This window comes from Zalophus californianus, chromosome 10, assembly GCF_009762305.2.
Source record: "Zalophus californianus isolate mZalCal1 chromosome 10, mZalCal1.pri.v2, whole genome shotgun sequence".
Taxonomy (NCBI): domain Eukaryota; kingdom Metazoa; phylum Chordata; class Mammalia; order Carnivora; family Otariidae; genus Zalophus; species Zalophus californianus.
The window spans coordinates 95,412,113-95,436,032 of NC_045604.1; the positions used below are offsets into that span (position 1 = coordinate 95,412,113).

The following is a 23,920-nucleotide window of genomic DNA, read 5'->3' on the forward strand; positions in this document are numbered from 1 at the left end:
CGGTGGATTTTGAGCTGTGGTATCTTGACCCCTTGCAGCTGCCCGGAGCACTGAAAGTTCTTGCAGAGCTCGAGAAACTCGGCCAGAATAAGTCAGAACCCCTTGAACTCCTCTCTCTCCCTTAACAAAAGCTACCGCCTTCCTCCTGAAAGGCACCATTGTCATTGGGACAAGCCCCGCTTTGTTCTCTTCCGCAGCTGGAGCCTGGGCCTTGCATCTCCAAGGGGCCGGCAAAACTCCCGAGCCAGCCAATCTCCTCCTTCCCTGGCTCTATCAAGTGGCCGGCGTGGTCCTGGTGACAGGAGTCTGTTGAGACCTTCTCAAATACACAGCGATGCTCCCTTTAGGTAAAAGGGACAACTCTAGCCAGCATCAGAGATGCGGTGGTTCCATCTCAGCCTCTAAGCAGGGACCCGAGAGTCAGACACCTGCAGGGGCCAGCCAGAGAGTCATATCCTGGGAAGAGAAAGGGGTGTAAAACATCAGGAAGCAGTGGGGACTGGGGCGCCAGAGAGCCCCCAACGCTGGCCATGGAGGGCCAGAACTCTAGCTCTGGAAGGGGAGGGGAAATCTCCCCATAATTAAATGTGGCCAATGATGTGTTTTTAATACTTCATGAGCCAAACAAAATCGCCCTGCAGGCCAGATCAGTTTGCAGCCTCTTCTCTAAAATTTCTATGAAGGGACAGCCATTAGGAGGTAAATATCAATCATTCATTCATCCCGTCATTTATTCATTCAACAAAGATTCTGTGGCATCTACCATGTGCCAAGGAACTGTGCTGAACGCTCAGCGTTCTGGAATGAGTTAGACACAGCCACTTCCCTTCAGGAGCGCACAGCCAAGCATGTGGAGGGGTGACCTGGACTGGAAAACAGGTAGTTGTGGGACACTGAGTAAATGCTAGCCTCGGGCCCTGCAAGGACCCGTGGGCACCTGGAGGACAGAGAGATGGTATCAGGGAAGGGGTGACGGTGGGAATGACAGCACATTTGCGCTTAACCCCCCCGGGTGGGAGAGGCTGGAAGCAGATTGCAAGGAGAGGCCCAGCCTGTGCAAAGGCCCTGAGGCCGAGCGTGGGGGGAGATGTTCAGCAGCAGCTGTGAGTTTCGTCAGGACAGGAGGCAGCTGGCGCTGAGAAAAGTTCCTGGATTTGGCATTTTCCACCTTCATCTAAAGTACCCATGACATGGAATTTTATCGGTGCGAGTGGACGCGACAGGGGGGCTTCCCTGCTCCTCTGGCCCTCTGGCCTTGGGAGTGGCCTGGCCGGTGGGCGGGATCCACACTCAGAGGTCCTGAGGCTTGGAAACCCTACCAGGGAGCAGAGCAGTTCCTGGGGCTCTGTGCCACAACCCTGTCCCAGTGCCTGCACTGGTTTCTTTCTTTCTTTCTTTTCTTTTCTTTTCTTTCTTTCTTTCTTTCTTTCTTTCTTTCTTTCTTTCTTTCTTTCTTTCTTTCTTCTTTCTTTCTTTCTTTCTTTCTTTCTTTCTTTCTTTCTTTCTTTCTTTCTTTCTTTCTTTCTTTCTTTCTTCTTTCTTTCTTTCTTTCTTTCTTTCTTTCTTTCTTTCTTTCTTTCTTTCTTTCTTTCTTTCTTTCTTCTTTCTTTCCTTCCTTCTTTTTCTTTCTTTCTTTCTTTCTTTCTTTTCTCTCTCTCTCTCTCTCTCTCTCTCTCTCTCTCTCTCCCTCCCTCCCTCCCTCCTTCCTTCCTTCTTCCTTCCTTTCTTTCTCTCTCTCTTTCTTTTCTTTCCTTTTCTCTTTTTGTATTTTTACATTTTAAAGATTCCACAGGGTTTTACAAAAGAAAACCAGACTCTGCTTGCCTGCTTAATGAAATAACACAAGTGGCTGCTCTTTGCCCATCCTTCTCTCTCGTCTCTCCCCACCCCCAGTGCTCTCCCCAAAGCTGATTAAATTGATTAAAATAAAAGCCTGCTGCATATTAAATTCAGCCCGAATGGCAGAGCAGAGAGGCCCGTGGGGCAGCTTCGTGCCAGGGACAAGTCGGTACCTGCCACAAAGTGCAGTCAGGACCGGTGAGGTCTAAAAGCCCACCCTGGATTACATAGAGAAGGGAGGCCTGGCCTCCTGCCCTCAGCCCGTTTACTTTGGGGAGGGGCAGAGAACGGACTAACGACTCCCCTCTCTTGCTGGTGTTTCAGAGCAAGAAAGACCCCTCCTTGTGGATGTGCCCCTTCCACCCGCCGCTCCAGCTCTTTTTTGTTATCCGCAACACCAGACGGCTGCAGGACTTTGGTCTAGCCAAGATCAAGGTTTGGAATTACTGGACAGCTGATGGCGTAAGTAAAGGCCCCGACTCCTTGCCAGGCATTTGACTGATGGGAGCACTTAGCGCCGTCCAATCATCTGGTTGCTGAAGTTGCAAGATGGGTAAGCGGAGGTCCCGCTGCCCTTCCTGCTGGGGGTAGCCAGTGCCTGGCAGGGCATTTCATGCTGCGTGGTTGGAGCCACAGGGAGCAGAGCCTCAGCTTGAAGGTTTGGGAAGTAAGATCAAGCCACCCTTTGGGGGAACTGGACAGATAGGAACTGGGGCTCAGTTTTGATAGATAAGGAAACAGACACACAGAGAGGTTATGTAACATGCCCAGAGTCACACAGCCCATAAGCATCACCATGAGACTGTGAACCCACGCAGTCAGACTCTTGGCCCATTCACTTTGCGACAGCTTACCGGCGATCTTGCTAAAATGTGGGTTCTAATTCAGCAGGTGGAGGGCAGGGCCTGAGATTCTGTGCCCAGGTGTGCCAGTGTTCCTGGTGTGAGGGCTCCACTCTGAAGAGCCAGACTCTTAACCTCTGTGCTCTTCTGTTCCCCGGTTTCAGAATCCCTGCCCTCCTTTCTACCCCCCCACCACCCCCTACTCCAAAGCACTTAACCCCTCTTTTCTCTGGACTGTTTTCTCGTGTTCTCATTTGCACTTACTCCTTCATTCAACGTTTATTGTTGAGTGCATGTGCCATTGGGCTTCCTGATCAATTTGGACGACACTGATACGAAAGACACAGACCCCGCCCTGGAGGTATTCCTTGCCGAGAAGCCAGCAGACAAGTAAATAAAAATATGATGCAGTGTGCTGAAGGCCTTCATAGAGATGACTGCAGCGTACCAGGAGTTTCAAATAGAAGCTCCAGGAACTCAGCAGGGAACTCAGTGGGTGAGGAAGGACAGGACCTCCTCAGTCTATCTTGTTTCCCCTCTTGTGATAGACGTGGGGACAAGAATTGTTCTACTTTGTTTTCCAGTTTGTTCTCAGGAAGCGATAATACAAGGCAGATGAGCAAGGGGAACTGGACCTCAGCTTCAGTATTGTCAAAAGAGACAGTAGGGCACAGTGGGGAGTGTGGCAAACGGGTAAGCACATGCTTCAGGTAAAGGGAAGGCCACTTCTCAGCCTCAGCTAATGGTTGCTATGTACAAAAGCTAGCCAGTGCTGCTAGATCTTCTGAACATTCCCGGAGAGCTGGGAATCTGGAATTTGATAGTAGCCTCTCTGGTTTGTCAATGTCGACAGCGAATTTAAATTCTTTTGAAACCACCACACAGTCCAAAGCAAACTCATCTTTGGGCTGGAGTTGGCCTGTCCAGACTGCAGCCCCTGGAGCATGGAGGGAAGCCTGCATCAGGCTGGGTGAGCTCTGGGAAGGTGCTGGAAGGAGCGCACACCTGAGCCGTAATGGAAAGAGACAGTGGCACAGAGCTGAGGCAGAAAAGGAGAAAGCATATCCCAGGAGGAGGGCCCCACACTTGAAAAGGCAGAGGTGTGCGAGAGTGTGGCCTCTGAACTGCCCCCCCCATCCCATACCTAGGCCCAGGCCTCCAGTCTGTCTCCAACAGCCTCTGGGAGGTCTGATCATAATTCTCTGTGGCTTCAAACCCTCCAAGGCTCCCCTTGACCTGGAGGATTCAGGTCAAACCTCCGAGTGTGACCTGGGCCCTGTAATCCCCAGGCACCAGGCCCTGTGTCTCCCTCCCATCAGCCCCCACCCCCAGCTCCAGCCGTACCCCAGAGTGCCCGTTGCTGTGCCTCTCCACTGCTCTGCCTGGGAATTACACCTGTAGGCCCTGGCCCCTCCCATCTGGCTCAGCTCCAGATGCTTGCCTCCATGGCAAATTCCCAGAAAACCGAACATCACTTTCTCCAGGAAGCCGGCCATATTTTTATTTACTTGTCTGCTGGCTTCTCGGCAAGGAATACCTCCAGGGCGGGGTCTGTGTCTTTCGTATCAGTGTCGTCTAAATTGATCAGGAAGCCCAATGGCACATGCACTCAACAATAAACGTTGAATGAAGGAGTAAGTGCAAATGAGAACACGAGAAAACAGTCCAGACAAAAGAGGGGTTAAGAGTCTGGCTCTTCAGAGTGGAGTCCTCACACCCCTGACCCTCATGCCACTTCTGGACCTCAGGAATATGTTCCATCACCCCTGTACCGGGATGGACACCTGCCTCCCCCATACCACCATGGGCCCCTGAGAGCAGGGCCTACGTTGTCTCCGCCTCTGTCCCATTCAAAGTAGACACACGTGGTTACCAAATGAAGGAGTGAGTTCACTGCCCGAGAACCCACAAGCAGTTTGTCTTAACGCTTGGTGATATCCAGATGAGACGTGGAGAATCGGAGTTTATGACATTTGCACAGGCTCGTACCCAAGGTCAAAGGGGATCAGTCCAGGGGAGTCTGCTCCTCCTCCTTCCTTCCCATACTCCCCATCCCATACTTCTTCCTGCGGATTCTCCCTCTCCCAGCCACCCTGGCAACTCTGCAGGGGTCCAGCTGTGTGCTTACGGGCTGTCCTCCAGGCCCTGGCAGGACCCCACCCCTGTGTAGCTGCAGGTACTCCCTGCAGGTAGGGCCCTGCTCTCTCATTCCCCAGTCGACTGGACATTTCCTGGCAGGTGGTCGTTGGCAGCTTCTGGAATGAGCAATGAAACAGTGCTGGCTGCCCAAGCCCATGCCCTGTAGCTCAGCTCTGTCACTGAATATATGTCTCAGGCCAAGAAAAGCGGATTTTATGTGCTGGATTACAAAGCAGATAAGCTTCATCCCTTATGGCTGGGCCCGCCTTTCTTCTTGAACCTGCGCTCAGCCTTCCCTGTGTGCTAAGAATAAAAAAAGAGGAGCAGGACATCAGGGTGTTGTTGGGGGTGCTTCGGGCAGCCTCGGGCGGCGGGGATCCGAGTCCTGAGGTATTTCTACACACGGAGCAGAGTGTGGAGGACCGCAGTCCCTGCCGGGGGTGCCACTTATGTAACGCACGCCCATCTGTTGCCAGAATTTACCGGGGGCAGAAAGTGCAAACAAATGCAGCTGCAGGTTGGTTTGATTTAATATTCTCCAGAGAATGCTATTACTGTGTGTTTTAGAGGAGATAAAATGAGAGTTTATAGGAAATACAGCTCGGCCTGGTAGACACAGCTTGTTAATACAGTGTTTTGTGTATGGGACTCCAAGGGAGAAAAGTTAAATGGGGGGAGGGGGGAGCGATTCCAACCAAGGCTTATTTAGAACATAAGAAAAGAAGGTGCTAGGAAAAAAAGAAGTCTCTTTTATTGGAAAATAAGATGATGTCCATGAAGTCCTGAGGCTATCTTCACTGGGTTCCCTCCCCCCTCATTAGGCGATGCGGTGAGTGTGGGCTGGCCCAGGGGGAGGGACTTCAGGGGAAGTGAGGACATGGGCTAGAATCCGTCCATGCAGGCAAACAGAAGGCAGCATGCAGATGTCTATACTTGTCACAGCTGCCATTTATCCAGGACTGCGTCCACCAGGCAGGCGTGAGGCACCCAGTAGGCGCTTGGTCAACATTTGATGCATGAACAAATAACTCAACAAACAAATCATCTCAGTTAACCCCCAGGAGTCCTGCAAGGTGGCGTCAGTCCCCACCTTGTAGACAAAGAAGCTGGAGCTTAGAATAGCGAGCTCCTTGGGGGCAGAGAAACTGTGTCTTTTTTGCCAGCCCTGCTTGGAAATGGCTGCCTGGAGTGCCGTCTTGAGAAGGATCTGGAACCTTCCTTCTGGTTCATAAAGAGAAGTGTGTGTGATGGATCGGCGATGTCTGCCTCGGGCTCAGGAGGAGGCTGTGATCATACGTCTGTCACATTTTTCGGGGGACTCCTCAGATGGCGTGACTTGCCCAGCGAGTGACTCGCAAGGGACACAGCTGGGAGGGGAACGTGAGGGGTGTGGGTTTTTCTCGGCACCACTTCCCCAGCAGCGCTACATCTGTTGGGAGGAAGGAGCCAATAATCTCCCTACTAGAGTATCTAGTAACCCATCCAAGAAGTGGGCTTTTGGCAACTCCCCGTGGTCTGTGTTTTCCTTCAGAACAAGCCTATGAGTTATCTGCTACCTGGTGGTGCCCTTCAGTAAAAACAGGCACATTATCACCATCTTCATCCACAAAGTAACCATGCAGATGCCACCTCCAGCCAGGTCACAACAGTGGGGGAGGCGGGATGGGCGCCCGGAAAACCGAACATCACTTTCTCCAGGAAGCCGGCCCTGACCCCTGACCCTCATGCCACTTCCGGACTTCAGGAATATGTTCCATCACCCCTGTACCGGGATGGACACCTGCCTCCCCCATACCACCATGGGCCCCTGAGAGCAGGGCCTACGTTGTCTCCGCCACTGTCCCATTCAAAGTAGACACACGTGGTTACCAAATGAAGGAATGAGTTCACTGCCCGAGAACCCACAAGCAGTTTGTCTTAACGCTTTGTGATATCCAGATGAGGCGTGGAGAATCGGAGTTTATGACAATTTGTGCAGGCTCGTACCCAAGGTCAAAGGGGATCAGTCCAGGGGAGTCTGCACCTCCTCCTTCCTTCCCATATCCCCCATCCCATACTTCTTCCTGCAGATTCTCCCTCTCCCAGCCACCCTGGCAACTCCCCAGGGGTCCAGCTGTGTGCTTACCGGCTGTCCTCCAGACCCCGGCAGGACCCCACCCCTGTGTAGCTGTTCCTGTACAGAAATGCTGCTCATTAAATAGTCTATGAATGAATGAATGAATGTTAGATTTTCCCAGTGGCTTATATCTGTGATATTCCATGGTGGTCTAAGCTGGCACTGTCTCATAGAACTTTCTGTGATGAAGCTAATGTGCTGTATCTGCCCCATCCGGTTCAGTAGCCATGAGCTACAGGTGGCTGTTGAGAACCTGCGATGTGGCTGGTGCAACGGAGAAAGTGCATTTTATTTTACTCGTTTATTTTTCATTGATCTGTAATTGACATAAAATTATATTCTTAGATGTTTTAGGTGCACAACCTAATGATTTGAGATATATATATATATTGCAAAATCATCACCATAATAAGTTTAGTTAACCTCCATTAGCGCACATAGTTACAGAACATTTTTTTCCTTACGATGAGAACTTTTAAGATCACCTTTCTTAGGAACTTTCAAATATACAACACGGTATTGTTAAGTACAGTTATGATGCTATAGAGGACATCCCCAGGACTTATTTATCCTATAACTGAAAGTTTGTGCTTTTTGACCACCTCCCCCCATCACACCCACCTCCCACTTGCCGCCTCTGGCAGCCCACAATCTGTTCTCTGGATCTGTGAGTTCAGGTTTTTTTTAAGTTGCACATGTAAGTGGGATTGTACAATATTTGTCTTTCCCTGTCTGACTTATTTCACTTAGCATAAGGCACTCAGGGTTCATCCATGTCTTTGCAAATGGCAAGATCTCCTTTTTGATGGCTGAGTCTATACACCGCATCTTCTTTATCTGTTCATCTGTCAGTGGACACTTGGGTTGTTTCCATGTCTTGGCTATTGTAAATATAATGCTACAGTGAACACGGGGGTGCAGATCCTTTTGGAGATATGATTTCATTTCATAAGGACAGATCCCCAGATGCAGAATTGCTGGATCACGCGGTGGTTCTCTCTTTCATTATTTGCGGAACCTCCATACTGTTTTCCAGAGCGGCTGTCCACTTTATAGCCCTGCCAGTGCGCCCACGGTTCCCTTTTCTCTACATTCTTGCCAACACTTCTTATGAGAAACTGCATCTCACATTTCATTTAATGTTAACTTAGTAGCCACGTGGGGTTGATGACTGTGAACAAATAGACGAGGCCCTGTCCACACGGCCCTGTCCCTTCTCCCTTCTCGCAGGGAAGGGAAATAAACAAGGGCACAAACGAATAATGTTAATTTCAGGTAGTGCTAAAGATACAGTAAGAATGGGACAGAGGCCTGGTGGGGCGGGTAGGAGGCAGGACTGCTTTGGATGGTGAGCTCAGGGGGCCAGAGCCAGAGCACAGGCCCCAAGGCAGGAACATCCTTAGCACTTCTAGGATCCAGGTTAGGCCATGGCTGGCAATGGTGAGCAAAGGAGAGTGTGAGGGGAGGTCCCAGAGATAGGCGGGAACCAGGTCACGGGGGTCTCCCTGGTTCAGATCTTACTCCTGGAGAGGCAGAGTAGAGGAGTGCTCAGAGCAAAGGCGTTGGAGCCAGCCCCTCGGGGGCAAATCCTGGCTCCTCCTCTTCCCAGATGTGTGGCCTTCGGCATGTTACTCCACATCTCTGTGCTTCAGTTTCTTCATCCCTTAAATGGGGTGATTATTGCTCAGAATGATTCCTGGCTTCTGTGAGCTCTATACACGTGTCCACTGTTAGCGTCATTATTGGAGGGTTTTGAGCAGGGGGTGATATAATCTGACTGAGGAATTGAAAAGATCACTCTGGCTGCTGTTGGAGAATGGATTAGAGGGAACGGAGAGCCCCCAAAGAAGGCTTCTAGCTAAGGGTCATGGTAGCTTGGATGGGGGTCCCGGTGCTTAGGGGGTGTACCTCAGGGAGACTCACTTCATCCCAGGACATTGTCCCAGGACAATGTTTGCATTTCAGCAAGGCCTCTGTTTGGGGGAGGAGGGAGAATTTTCAATGAAACGCAAAAGGAAAGCGATGAGCTCAGTAACACTGCACGCACCCCTCGCCCACGTCCACGGTAATCGACATCCTGCCACTCTGGTTTCATCTACCCCCTACTACCTATGATTGTAGTTCTCCTGCCATTTCACTCATAAATTCTTCAGTGCACATCTCTAACAGATAAGGAGCTGTTTTTTATATAACCGCAATGCCGCTATCCTACCTGACCATAATAAATATGCACTAATAATCTTCAGATATCCAGTCCATATTCAAATATCCCTAATCATCCCAAAATTGTTCTCTTATAGTTGGTTTGTTTGGATCAGGATATAAATCAAGCCCAAACATGGCAATGGCTTCGAAGTCAAAGGGGCAACCTTAATTTGGTCGGCTGAGTCAGTGTGGCCTGGTGGCTATGCCCTGTGGCAGGGTCTGGGCAGCACGATGGCATCTTAGCAGGGTGGCTGGTGGGAAGGGGACCGACCCAGGTGCATGAGAGGCTTTCTGAGGTGTTGACCTCAGGCTTGGCCTCGGTCCCTGTCAATCACCAGAGGGTGCTGACATCTGTGACCAGAGTCCACATTCAGGAGGTTAGGGGCTTGGTAACCTTGAGAGCCCCAGGAGTCCCAGGTTTGAAGCAGGCCCCCAGCCAGCAGGGGAAGGAGATGCAAGCAGAGAATTCAGCCTTTGGTGAGGGGCCCAACAAGGTGTTCAGGATCCAAGGGGCAGGTTGGGATTCAGGGCCAGACCGCTCCCAGCAGGAATGAGAGCACCAGTACAGAGCCAGGACAGAAGCTGAGGCCCGTGTGCTGTATTGCGCAGACTAGAGCGGGACGAGCAGTAGCTGGGCTGGACAGACATCTGAATGAGGGAGGGCTGCTCACCCACATGCAGGTGCCGGTCTAGATAAATCCCAGACCCCCTCGGGGGTAGAGCTCCCCCTCTCCTGCCTCCTGCCCACCTCAGCCAGCAGTGATTCAGTAACTGAACCTATTGATTTAAGTAGCAAAGAACAGAAAACCTAATTAAAACTGACTTAAGCACAAAAGGGAGTTTGTCGGCTCAGGTAACAGGAGAGTATGGGGTGGCTGGCTTCAGGCATGGCAGGATCCAGGAGTTCGTGTGATGTCATCCAGAATCTGCCTCCCTCTTTCATGCATCTCTGCTTTCCTCTGTGTTAGCTTCATCCTCAGGTTCCAATGGGTGGCACCTAATGATGTCAGACTCCTGATTTCAGCAGCCCTTGCAGAAAGAGATTGTCCTCATGAAAGCCCCAGGTCTAGGACCCAGCAGCCAGGCAACCTGGGGTGGGCTTACATTATCCCTCTGAAGGGAGGTTGGGGGAAGGATGGGTGCCCCGTGGAAAATTGAGGTGCTATCTCCACGAGAAGGGAACATAGGAAATGATATCTAAACTAGGTCTTTTTTCTTTTTCTCAAAGAACACAGAAGTCACATGCTGTTGAACTAATTCATCGGCTCCCAGATCTAAACCTTCCCCCAAGCTTAACTTCTGAACCAAGCTTCCATCCTGGCCCCCAGACACTTGTCTTTGGCATTTCCCCTTCCCACCTTGCCCAGCAAGGCACTGACACTCCAACCCTGTCCGCCCAAGCCCAGGCGGGTCTGCCCTGGCTGGTTTGGTCCTCCGTTCCCTTTTGCTGCCTGCAGCAGAGTCTCACTCCCACCTCTGCGTCCTCCTCTCTTCCGCCTGCCCCTCACTGCCAGCCATTCCGAAGTCCTGCTATTTCCCTTGCCAAAACCTGTCTCCTTCCAGACCCAGCTGCTCCTTCTCCACTCCCTGCCCCCTGCTGCCTCCTGCCCACTGACCCCCAAGTGGAACGCATCCCATTCTCCCCACTCCCCTCACTCATCTGCTCAGCCCCCCTGTCTCATCAGCAGAGGCTTATCGATCCCCCACACTCAGCTGTTGTGCTGGGGCCAAGAATCAGACACGCTGTCTGCCCTTGCCAGTTCACACCCAGTCAGGGGGGTCCAGGGGGATCAAAAGCAAACCACAGTTCAATGGGGCTAGTGCAGTGATGAGGGACCAAGCCAGGGGACGAGCCGGGGGCCTGGCAGCTACAGAGGCCTCCGGGGAGTGGCACAGTCCTGGTACATCGTCCTGGTACGTCCTGGCAAGAAGGCCATGACAGGGACTGTGCCCCTGCCAACCAAAGGTGGCTCGTAGACACATTTCAGCCGGCTCACGTGGCGTTTGCAACATTCTTTGAATTGCCAGCTTTTAAAAAATTGGGAGGTTTTACGTGAAAATATGAATTTTTTACTTTTACTGAGAAACGAAGATCTGGCGACACGAGGCCACATCTGCAGCTGAGAACTTCGGGGGAGCTGAGTCATGGCACTGCAGTCCCCACCACACCCACTGGTCTCCCTGACACAGTGACACATTGTTACACCACATTGCCTCTCCCATGTGTGATGCTCACCTAGAGCCTGCGTGTATGTGCATGCATGTGGGGGGGGGACCACTCCCAGACCCCCAAACTGGTGCCCTAGCTCTTCCATCCCTGTGTAACTTTTTTTTTAAAGATTTTATTTATTCATTTGACAGATCGAGAGAGAGCACAAGTGGGCAGAGAGGCAGGCAGAGGGAGAGAGAGAAGCAGGCTCTCTGCTGAGCAGGGAGCCCAATGTGGGACTCGATCCCAGGACCCTGGGATCAGGACCCAAGCCAAAAGGCAGCTGCTTAACTGACTGAGCCACCCAGGCGCCCCCCTGTGCAACTTTTATCTCCCCCTGCTCCCCATAAAGCTGTTCTCTTCACTGTGCCTTTGCTCCTGCTGTTCCCAGAACTCAGAATGCCTAGCCCAGCTCATTACAAACCCGGCCTTCGGGGACATCGAGGTCCTTCTCTCTTTGCACACAAGCCTCCTGCACACCCCTAGCCTGCCCCAGGTCCCTTCGGGTGGTCTCCAGCCATGCCTTTCCAGGCACCAAGTCCCATGCTTTCCTAGGTGTTCCTCGGTTTCCTGAGCTTCCGATACCCCAAACGGGGGGTGCCTCCTGGTCAAAGCCATCCCGCAGGTGTACCCCACTTGGCCCTCACAGTGTTGTCCAGCTTGGGAATCACTTGACAACATTTGAAACTTGGCTTTTGATGAACTGGCACCATTCTGTGTGTGGCGTCCATCAGCTGGAGCTGAGTGGCCCCAGGCACCCTCTGGACGGGGCGGGGTGGGGCGTGTGTTCTCCTGCTCACCCCAGGCCCCACACCCCCCCTCCCCACCACTATGGCCCTACAGGCACCTGAGTTTGTGACCCCTTAATATGCAGACTGTCATGCACTCCTTAAGATGAACCTTGCTTTCTTCTTTTGCATCCCACACAGACCAGGACCCCGAAAGGCCCCACCATGTGTTATGTATTCGATTGAACAAAATTGTAAGAATTGCATTCCGGGGCCTCAGCCCGGATCTAGGGGAGTCCTGGCCTAGGGACAGCGAGAGTGATTCTAAGCCCCACGCTACGGGGCGTGGGATTCCTCCTCTGCCCAGAACAGGGGGATTGCTGCACCGGGCCTTAGGGGAGCAGGGAGTCTCCGGGCCATGCTAGCCCTGAGCCGCCAGCCTTGGCAGGTACATACATCCAGGCAGTGGGCGGGGTACACGGCTTACATTTCTCGTGCACATGCCGTGTGCCAGGCAGTATTCAAAGGGCTTTGCATGTATCAGCTCATTGCTTCCCCCCAGCAGCCCTATGAGATGGGTACGGCATGATCAGCTCCACTCTACAGAGGGAGAAACTGAGGCACTGGACAACAGAGCGGCTGGCCGGTGGTCACATGACTACCAGGCCGTCTGGGGCTCATCACACAGTCCTGCTTTTCAGTAGAGACTGTGGTCACTGGAGGGCCATGCCCCATCGAGGCGGCAGTCACTGCCCCTTCTCACTGGCCCCATGGTGCCAGATGGCCTGAATGTTCCGGAGACGCCAGAAAGCTCCCGGTTTTTAGAAATTGTCAACTAGTTTTGGGAAATGTTAACCGCTCCAGGAGCCAGCCCAGCCCAGATTTAGCTGTAGGGCCGCCAGTTAGTGACCCGATCTGTCATGTCCCACCCGAGGCTGTGGTCCTGCGTCTGTGATGTTGGGAGGGCCAGAGTGCTTGGCCCAGAGCCCAGCAGGTAGTAGGTGCTTGTCAAATGTCGCAGCGTCTCACCATCTTCTCCCAACTTTCTACATCACAAAAATGGTTTTCATTGCTCTTCATCCCCAGGGATGTGTAAAAGGCCATTAAGGTCTCCTCCCCATAAAACATTCAAGTTCAGGTGCTCCAGGAAGGACCACATTCAGTTCCCAGAGCTAGGCCTCAGGACAGATAGGAATTAGGACAGGACTGTTCCCTGTCCTTGAAGATTTTACATCCACGCGGGGACAGGCACCAGCTGGTAAGCGCAGCTCCAAGAGCCCAGAGGAGGACCCTCGATTCCACCAGAGGAGGGGAGGGAGGGGCAACAGAGAGATTCCTGGAGGAGTCAGCCCCTGAACCAGGTCCTGAAGCCTGCATGGTGGCTCCTAGGCAGCAGCAGCTCAATCCGCAAAGCCCCCCCATCCCCAATAAACCTACCATCAGGGGGATTCCCCTCTCAGTCAGCCCAAAGCCCCTGGGTCATGACAGAACCTATAGAGTGTGGGATGCCTTCAATATGGCCCCCACGGGCTGTGCATGAATGGGGTCCAGCCATTGCACAGCTAGGCCAACTCCAGGTGGGTGCCCAAGGAAGGGTCTGCTTTCAGGGACTCTGAGCATTTAGGCCTAGCCAGTGCCTCCTCCAGATGCTGTTCTCCGGTGGTTGTTGGCTGTGCTTAAGGCAGGTGTTTGTCTCTGGGGAGAGTGCATTCACCAATGCAAATGCCCACACCTCTGCTTGGCTTGTTGTCATAACGGAACTGCACCACCATCCATCTTTGCTAAGTGGTGTGTATGCTCATTGGAAGAGATGTCATTCGGCCCCAGGGCCAAGGACGAAAGTTGCCTTGCAAAGTCAATTAAATTACGTAGACTGAAATAATATTAACATTGTCATATTAAAAATGCATGATGGTTTCAACATGGTGGGTTCTTGTCAACTGTAAAGAAGGACAGTAAAGTCGGGGTGTGAACAAGGAAAGATGCTCCCATTCACCCCAAGCCAACCAAAGGGTTCCAAAGGGTCCTTTTGAAAACCCATGACAGAAGAGTGTCTCTGAAGGTTAAGAGGGTAGGAGGAGTTTCACCCTGGACTCCTTGGAAGCCAGGCCAGAGGGGGAAACAGGCAGGACTAAAGGCCTGCTTATTGGAAAGGAGGAAGCAGGCTGGTTCCTTAGAAGCGAGAGAATCGTCTCCCTGTATCCACACCCAAAGACACACCACATGCAGAGCTTTACTGAGGGGACACCGAGGAATCTGGACCTGCAGAATCCTTGAGCTGGCTTCCTCCACACTGCACATGTGCATCTCACGTGGTTTCTAACCTCGCCCCTGAAGTGTGGTGATAGGGACATCCCTACATCCGTAAATACGGGGGAAGAGTCTGGAAGGACACATGTTCGCACTCCCCACCCAGGGCCCACAGCGATCGCCTCCAGGGCTGAGGAGGGTGCCAGGATGGGGAAAGGAGAAAGTCGGTCCACGGGGACTTAGTGAAAACTAGAAATGGGGTTAGAGGTCCACCCAGGGCAGGTGATTCTGCCTGTGGCCAGACGTTCTCGGGGTCTAGCTTGACCCAAAGGGAGATGCCAATCAGAGTGGCTCCCTGCACACCAGCTGCACAGCCTCGGGGAAGGCTGAGCCTCAGTGTCTTCATCTGCAAGATGGGCCCTTGTGGAGTTGCTCCAAGGCTGGGTGACATGATGCGGCCTTTTATTTTTTTCATACTTGGAATTCCTGGTGAAGTGACTACTATTTCTTTCCCAACCATGGAACCCCCTCCGGTGATCCTTGGGCCAAATCTGCATACAGATATGGCGTATTTGGCCTGCAGAGTGTTGGAAACTTTTCAGATTTAAGCACCATCAGGCAGGACCCGAGCCTCTCGGCTCCCCATGCCCCCCACGACACCCTGAGGTTCCACCTTTGCACATCTGTCTCCCACCTGCCTGGCCCCCTGCATACCTCCTTCTGTCCCTTCTCCGCCAGACTTCTTGGAGGGAGCTGGGCGGCAGATGGCTAGAGGTCAGGCGGTGCCCCAGGCTGTCCATGGAATGTAGACAAACACACATCAGGAGCCAGACGTCTCATTAGGAGAGCCAGGGTGCCCACCTCGTGACTGCGCAGGACTGGAAGACCTCCCCAGCACCCCCAGCACCTCTTGAAATGAGTGTTTCTGTCTCGCCAGATGTTTCCGTGGTGGAAATCGTGCAGAACGAGTCATTGTTGCTGCCCGCGCTGTCCTTCTCGAATAGCTGTTTCCTGATTAATTCACAGCACGCGCCCGCTCTGTGCCTCTGCTAAACAGAGAACACATCCCTATAAACATGTAAAAGAGAGCTCTGAGAATCGACTTTTCTGACAGTCGGCAAATAGTAGCCTGCCATCCCGCAATTGGATGACTGAAGCCGAGTTCCTGTGGTGTAACACGGGCTTGATGCTTCTCATTTGAAATTGCGACGGAAACCTCTGTGGCCGGAACTCGGCGAACTAGAAATGTCGTTAGAGCTTACTCGCCAGCGGCAGGAAGGCTAAGGGGGGTGGGGAATGCGGAGAAGTGGATACCCCTGGGGTCTCAGAGTCCATATCTCAAACCCAAATCAGCAGCCAAAGCGAGGTAGACACTGTTCTGGGGATGAAACAACAGGCTGCCATTTTCCTGATGAGATTTGTTCTCAGGACACTGTCAGAGAGCAGTGCCGGCCTGGAGAAAAACACCTGTGTTCATGCTCATGTAGTTCCAGAGTAAGGGTTGAGTGCTAGTCATGTGCCAGGCACCTGCTGGGCCCTTGGACAAGATTGGTAGGGCCTCCACTGTCTGAGGGCTGAAGTTTGAGTCGGGGAGACAGGATCTAAGTTAAAAGCTGATCAACAAGATCGTTCCAGAGACGGGAAGGAAATCGAACAGGGCAATGGGAGAGAGAGGGGACTGGATGAGTCAGGGGCTCGAGAGAGGGTCAGGATGATGTCTCAGAAGACAAGAAGGAGCCAACCTTGCAGGTGCCTGGAGCAGAACACTCCAAGCCCAGTGCACAGGTCCCAGGGTGGCCATGAGTTTTGCAGGATCATGGAGCGGCGACCAGAGCAGTGTGTGGGGAGTGGGGGGCAAGAGGGGGAATGTGATAGGAGCCGGGGTCAGAGAGGTCAGCAGGGGCTGGATCACATGGGCCTCACTGGCCACTGAAGGGAGCTGGAATTTACTCTCCGTGTTGTGAGAAATTGCTGGGCCGTTTTAAGGAGGGGGCTGCCATGAACTAATAATGTTGTTTAAAAAAAAGACTGGGCTGCCGTGTAGACAAAAAAGTGTGTTCGTGTGAGGCGGGAGCAAGTGACAGTGCAGAGAGGAAGCAGAGGCCGATTAGGAGGCTCTGGTCATTGTCTCGGGGAGAGATGGGGCCCCCCGGGCTGATGGGCAGCAGCGCATTCAGGGACAAGGGGTCAGAGATTCGGGAGGGGTTTTGGATGTAGCCCCTAGAGACTTCTGACAGACAGGATTTGTAAGTGAGAGAACAAGAGGAATCAAGGAAGACTCTTAGGTTGGGGCATCCACTTGAATGGTGGGACCATTTTTAAGATGGGCAAAGACCAGGTTTGAGAAAAGTGGATCAAGAATTCTATTTAGGATGGGGCACCTGGGTGGTGCAGTCTACTAGGAGTCCGACTCGATTTCAGCTCAGGTCATGATCTCAGGGTCCTGGGATTGAGTCCCATGTTTGGCTCCATGCTCAGTGGGAAGTCTGCTTGAGATTCTCTCTCCTTCTCCCTCTGCCCCTCGCCTGCTCCCATGCTCCCTCTCTCTCTGTCTGTCTCTCTCTAAAATAAATAAATCCTTTTTAAGATTTTATTTTATTTATTTGAGAGAGAGAGAGAGAGCACAAGCAGGGGGAGGGGCAGAGCGAGAAGCAGATTCCTCACTGAGCAGGGGGCCCAATGTGGGGCTAAATCCCAGGACCCCGAGATCATGACCTGAGCCAAAGGCAGACACTTAACTGACTGAGCCACCCAGGCGCCCCCTAAATAAATAAATCTTAAAAAAAAAAAAGAATCCTGTCTGGGGCATGTTAAGGTTGAGAGACCTGTTTGATATCACAGAAGAGAGGTCTCACCATCACTTGGCTTGCTGGAGAGTTCGGGGTTGGAGATTAAAATAATCAGGAGTCATCAACAGGAAGATGGTATTTTGGGCCTTGGGCCTGGCTGAGACCACCTAGTGGAGGGTGCGGGGAGATCCCGAGGCCTGGGATTGAGCCCTGGGGCAGCCCATGCAGAGGAACGGCAAGGACCCAGGCACTGCAGCCATGAGAGCCAGACGCAGGAAGGAAACCAGGCAAGGGCAGGGCCCGGAAGCCCAGAAGGAAATCTACAGAAGGGGGGTAACCCGCTGCACAAACGCTACCAAGCCCCAGCTGAGGACTTGTGCCTCTCCCAGCGGATCTGGTGACTTGCTGGACCCTACAATTCATTGTCCAAACCAGGACACTTTAGAGGGTGGAAAGTGGGTTTTATGAGTGATTACAGCAGGACAATAAGAATAAATCCAAATTGTCCCAGACTAACAAGGAAGCTTCTCCACCCCGGCGATTGATGCCCTTGCGGAGGAGGGATCCACGTAGAGGTGGGTGCGAAGGCCCGAGGGGGGTGAGGCCAAGAGACAAGGAGGGAGGAGCAGCTGTGACAGTGACTCTCAGAGTTGAACAGACAAATGTGGGGGCGCCCCCGCAACGGACCACTCCTCAGCAAGGAAAAGGAATAAAACTCTTAATCACACAACACGGCGAACCTCACTTCTGCTGAGTGAAAGAAGTCAGGCCAAAAAGAGTACGTAGTACATGCAGGATTCCTTTTATATAAAAATTCTAGAAAATGCAGAGTAATCTGTAGTGACGGAAAGCGGACGGGCCATTGCCTGGGGGCAGGAGAAGGAGGGAGGGTGGGATTACCAAGGGGTACCAGGAAACTCTGGGGGCGACATATGTGCTCATTAGCTTGATTGTGGAGATGATACACCATAATGTATACACGTGTTAAAACTTACCAAGTTGTAACGCTTTAAATACACACAGTTCACTGTATGAAATACGGGATTCTATTTCTCGATAAAGCTCCTTTCCAAGAAAGAGTTTTGCTCTAGAAGGGAATGGACAAACAGGGCAGTGGCAGGAGGAGATGTGATGATATTTTAAGCATGAACAAGGAAACATTCAACGTCTGTGTAGGGACACAAGTGTTGTGGGGAGGAGGGGGCAGGAAGGCTAGGCCAGGGATCCTGTTGTGAAGGTTACCTTACGAATGTCATGCCGAGGACTTCGGAATTCATCCCGTCAGCCTGAGCTTCTCTACCTTCCGTGTGCCAAAGAAGTATCCGGAGGACCTGTTACAAGTACAGCACCACACCATGTCCCCTCAGCCCCCCTCTGATCGCGGCTGAGGCAGGACAGCCCCTGGGCGTGCTCACAGGGCAACCCCTCAAGGGCTCCCAGGTCTCCCTGCCTTTTGAAAGCCACCAGTGCCTTCAACTTGTGTGGTGGGGAGTCAGTGCCCCCAGGGGCAACCTTCAACAGTGGAGAAGCGGCTCAGTGGATAAACACCCCAGCCTCCCGCGTTGGGAGGGACACTTCTGAGGTGCATTCTGTGGGTCCCTGCAAGTGCCCCAGCAGGATGGAGCCCCATTTGCCTACAGCAGGGGCTCAAAACTGCTGGGGGGCTTTCTCCTGCCCTATCTTACTCTCCCTTCTCCCTCTTGGGAACAACTTCCAAGTAAGCAACCTTTACTCAACCCTTGCCTCAGGCTCTGCTTTCAGGGCACCCAAAATAGGACACCCATGGAATCAGGGACTCTGCATTTCACATGCACATCAGGCTTTCCTGATGTAGAGGTCCCAGGAACCGTGTATTAAAGAACCAGCAGTGGAGAACAAGAAGCGTTTCACAAAGGGGAGTGACTGGGCCAGCTCTGTTCTTGTAGGGAGTGAACTCTGGCAATGTGAAGTTGAGGTTGAAGGTGGCAAGAGACAGGAAGCAGGCAGACCAATTAACAGGCTGTTACCAGTGTCCCAGCAGGGAGTAACGGTGCTGTGCGAAGGCAGCAGTTGGGCTGTCTCTTTGTGAACGTCCTTTGATTTACAGAGTATTAAAGGGTTCACACAGAAATGACACCAGCCTTATTTAACATCCCAGGCGCTATGGGGTTTTTTTGTTGTTGTTTTTTAAAGCTCACGTTTCCAGCATCCCATATGTTTCTTTTTGATCTCCTACTTCCAAACTTCGATACATCAGCCTGATGCCACGCAGCTTTATTTTGTTCAATCTTGTGTTTTTAGGATCTTGACATCGGTGCCAAGAACGTGAAGCTTTACGTCGATGAAAGTCTCGTCTTTGATGGCACGTTAGACAAAGGAGGTGGAGAGACGCCGGCTGACTGGAGCGTCCCGGTTGGCCTGGAAGAGGAGCAGGATGAGAGCAGGGGAAGGGCCCTGGGTGCCCCCTTGGGAGAAAGCAGAGAGGCCCGCAAGATGGCTGGCACAGATGGGGAGCTCTCCCCGCCAGCTGCAGCAGTAGCTGATGTGAAGTTCTCTTCCCAAGGAATGTTACTTGGAGGAAAGATGAATCCTCCCGACTGCACGAAGGACAGTTTGTCCAAGTTGGATGAAGACACGAGCTGCCCGGCAGCCCCAGCCTTGACAGGGGGTGTGCCGGGGGCTCCCCAGCTCTGCCTGCCTGTGGAATGCCCTCCCCTTGACCCAGAACTCTCCCTGGCCCAACAGCTGGAAAACCTCACGAGCAGAAAAGTCTCCGAGCCACCAGCGAAAACCCCATCGTGGTTGCAACCTTCTGCCATAGTGAAGGGCAGGAAGCAGGGAGGCAGGAAGCCCAAACCACTCTGGCTGAGTCCTGAGAAGCCCCTGGACTGGGAAGGCGGACTTGCATCAGACACCATCATGGACACCATGGGGGAGGCTTCTAGAGAGGCCGAGGTCGGGGATAAAGGCCTGAGGCGTGAGCCAGGGCGGCCACGCAGCTGGAATGTCATCGCTGGAGAGAGAACCCAGAAGGTGACCCCCAAAGTCTGTGATGACTTTGACATCTTTAACCAGCCCTCCAACAGGGAACACCCTGCTAGTGGGAGGAGGGGCCCGAGGAAGGACACCCTCATCAGCAGTCACAGCGATGGCCCGCCAACTGGCAGAGGTAAGCTCAAGAAGCAGGCTGACCCGGTGCCACCATCCCCGAGCACGGGCCACTGATTGGCATGATACCATTTGGCTCCATGGACCTCTGTCTCCTCATCTGCAAAGCATGGGGGTTTTTCTCAAACAGTGGTCACAAATTCACTGTCTCAGGGGGCCACAGAGGTGACAGCAATGAGTAGAATGGGCAAGACATTCTGCACATTAAATTCCTTGATATATTTGTCATTGCCACCGAGTTATGTCCCCTTTGCCCATTTTTTCTTGCCACGTGGCTTTTCCAATCTAGGCTTTGCTATTCCACCTCTGATGGAGACGTTGGTGTCTAATGACTTCACTTTATTCTTAACTGTACCATCAGAAAAATAACACAAATGTGATGAGAAATAGCACTTGGCACTTGCCTGGGCGTGGGAAGTACTACAAGGAGTGGTGAGGACTGTGGCGCTGGCGAGAGCCAGCCCATCTAAAACAGGCAGCTGCTCCCGCACTCAGAATGCTTTCTGGCAGTCAGCAATGCAAGGCCGATGTGCCAGGCCTCCCTTCTCCTTTTATAAAGAGAAATCAGAAGCATAGAATATTATTCTTCAGTATTGGCAACGGATGAAGGGTATTTCTAGAACCACTAGGTAGGTAAAAAAAAAAAAAATCTGCTGGGAGGACTCACCTCGTGTTTGAACTTTGCAGTCGATTATATCTGAGCGATCTGAAAGGCTGGGTTTCTAGATATTTGCACTCCGATTTGGCTCCTGGGAAGGTGCGTAGCCCAGCAGCTAGGCATCAGACCATTTGAGCCCAGCCTCTGTTGCTTCTAGGCTGGGACTTACAGAGCTGGGCACATCCACTTTCTGAGCCTCAGCATCCTCAGCGGTAAAATGGGAACAAACCGCCTCCCCCCTCCTCAGTACTGTGAGGAAAGAATAAGAGGATAGCGGCACATGTAACTAGAGCCTGGCGTGGGGGGGGGGTGCCCCGCAAGCACCAGATCCTAGGGCCTCTGAATGCAACTCCGCCCCACCGAAACCCCTGGCCTGTGAAATGACACCAACCATACCATCTCTTGGGAGGATAAAATGAGGACATGTGTGTGCAGCATTTGGCACAGTGCTAGCTGCAGGTGTTAGGTGCCACGGTCCATCATCATCCCTACACACGCCCCACCCCCCCGCCACTGTGTGATTCTGCCTCCTGGCGTATCTGTATGTGAAGCCAGGGTATATTCCCTAGTGAATCGAGTCAGCGTCTATCGTGTTACCATCCAGAAGACAGACCCCAAAGGTCTGCACTCAGCCCGAGTCTACACTTCGACATGCAGAGAGTTGGTGGCTTCTTTCAGAACCCCAAGGTCACGTAGGGCACTGGGGCACGTCCCTCAGACTCGGGGCGCCTTTCTGAGTAAACGACAGGCTTCCTTCTTCTAGGCAGAGTTTCCCCCCGGGCTCCCCAGCCTTACACACTTCTGCTGCCCACTTGGACTTAACCCTGAGACTGGGTGTCAGGGAGGAGAGCAGAGCAGAAGAACCGAGAAGCTCTTTGAGGGCAGAGACTGTGTCTCAACTGTATCGAGTTCCCCAGGACCCAGGTGCCCGACACATGGTGGGTCCTCTGCAGTGTGGGAGGGGTGGTGTAAAGAAGGAATTTGGTGGCTGGATGGATGGCACGTTTGCATTAAGCTAGGCTCTCGTCCAGGCATGTTACTCAAATGATTTCATCCTCATGCCAGCCCCATTTGACAGATAAAGTAAATGTGAGGTTTAAGTAACTTTTCTCAGGTCGCATGGCCAGAAGGGGTTAGAGCAGGATCTGAACCCAGGCCATCCTGCTCCAGCATCCATGCATCGAACTAGTTACCCTATGGCACCCCATTTCCGCAGCTGCCCGACCAGGGAGAGCCAGGCGATCCGGAGTCTTCCTGGTAAACAGACCCACAGAACCTCTGGGAGCCCCGAGGTGATGGGTGTTATTCTAACTTGTCCCCATTCAGAAGATTTGGTCTCATTTTCATTTCTTTCCAGGCATTTCACTGCTTGGCTTAATGACACATTGAGAAACGAGCCCTGGAGATTTAATGCTTGTTAAGCCAGTCATGCTAAAAAGGAAAGTTGCTTAGAAATTTTAAATTACCCATTACATAGAGCCAAATCCCACAACCATGCCCTTCAGGAAAGGTGCGGGCCAAGCCCTCCAATATGCTTTTAGAATGAGTGACTGCCTGAGTTCTTCCCTGGGGCTAGAGTCATGTTGTCCCCGAAGGATAGAGCCTGAAAATCTCACTGTAATGTCATCTGCATTTTGGAAGTGTCTGCATCAGGGGTCCATTGGCTAGAAGTGAATAAAATTGCACCTGCCCAGTTTGAGCACAGGACCTCCAGAGGCAGGAAGTGTGGCTGCCCGTCACCTAAAATTGGAAGGAGGAAGCAGAAAGCCAGTGGGCGCCCAGGAGACTTCTCCCCCCTGACTCCCCAGGGCTGCTGGGCCCTGCCTCTGCCACCTTCCTTCACTCTTCCTCATGAGATCAGCTTTCTGTGCTCTTTGCGCAGGGCAGGAGGTGCCCCACAGCCCAAGACAGTTGCCCTGCTCTCGCTCCCAAAGTCTCAGGGGAGATGCTGATTGGCTGACGTGGGTCAGGTGTCTGCCCCTTGTTCAATCAGCCGAGGCTGGAGGGCTGTTCACCTTGAACACACATGGCTCTGTTGTGTCTCCCTACGTTCAGTCTCGTTTCCCGTTTTAGGAAGAACTAGCATATACCTCATGGTGGTGTTGATTTTTATAAGCCCGAGTTTCGAACTTCGTAGTTCCTGTTTACCTCCACCAAGGGGTAGTCTTAAGTCTTCAATCCCATCCTCTCATCCTGGTGCCCCCCCCCGCCATGAATGGTGTGTTCTCCTGCAGACAGAGGGAAACGGGGGCCCCTAGCCTGCTGTCACATCCAAGAGGTCCAGGAGAAAGCCTGCACTTCTGTGCTTTCAAAACCCTGACTGTACGTCTTGGGGAGAAAAAATCAGAAAGCAGGAGCAGAAGGAGAGCAGAGTCCTGCCTTTCTTGCCCACCCAGGCCGAGACACACAGGCTGAGTCCCTGACACATGATGTCTGTTCCCTCTCCTCAGCTCCCTTACAGCCCAACCCAGGCCATTCATTTCAGTCAGTGGAAATCAAATCCCAATAAACTGATGTCATGACGATCCATTTGGGAAGTTCCTTCTGCCAGATGTTAAGCCTCATGCCTGGAGGAAAGGAAGGAACTCCTGGGGTCTTTTTTAATGGCAGATGAAGAAGGAGGGGAGGGGAGAGGACAGGTGCACCAGAACTGACAGGTGGAGGGGGGAGTCCCTCGGCTCCCAGGCGTTGCATAATGGTGATGCCAGCCATCCATCCCTGGGCCAGCAAACGTGGACTGAACACTTCTGTGCACCACGTTCTATGCCAGGCCCTGGGACGCGGCAGGGAACAGGGCAAAGAAGTCCTCCCCAAGGAGGAGGGGGCCAAGAAGGGCCAGCACACAGAGATCCGGGAGAAGGGCATAACTGGCAGAGGGCACATTAAGCCTAAGCAGGAAGAAGACTTGTGTCCATGGAACAGAAAGACCCACACAGTGGAGCTGATCATTAGGGAGGTGTGAGGTGAGATTAGAGAAGCCGGAGGGGCCACACCGAGG

The 23,920-nt window shown here is 52.5% G+C and overlaps 1 protein-coding gene across 3 annotated transcripts in view; it reads left to right on the forward strand.

Annotated features, from left to right (window-relative positions):
* Positions 1-23,920, forward strand: part of KATNIP (katanin interacting protein) — a 188,084-nt gene that overhangs the window by 135,746 nt on the left and 28,418 nt on the right. For all 3 annotated transcript variants that reach the window (XM_027609862.2, XM_027609860.2, XM_027609861.2), the window contains 2 exons: positions 2,164-2,301; positions 19,398-20,265. In XM_027609862.2, the coding sequence (XP_027465663.2) occupies positions 2,164-2,301; positions 19,398-20,265 (1,006 nt within the window). The remainder of the gene's footprint in view (positions 1-2,163; positions 2,302-19,397; positions 20,266-23,920) is intronic.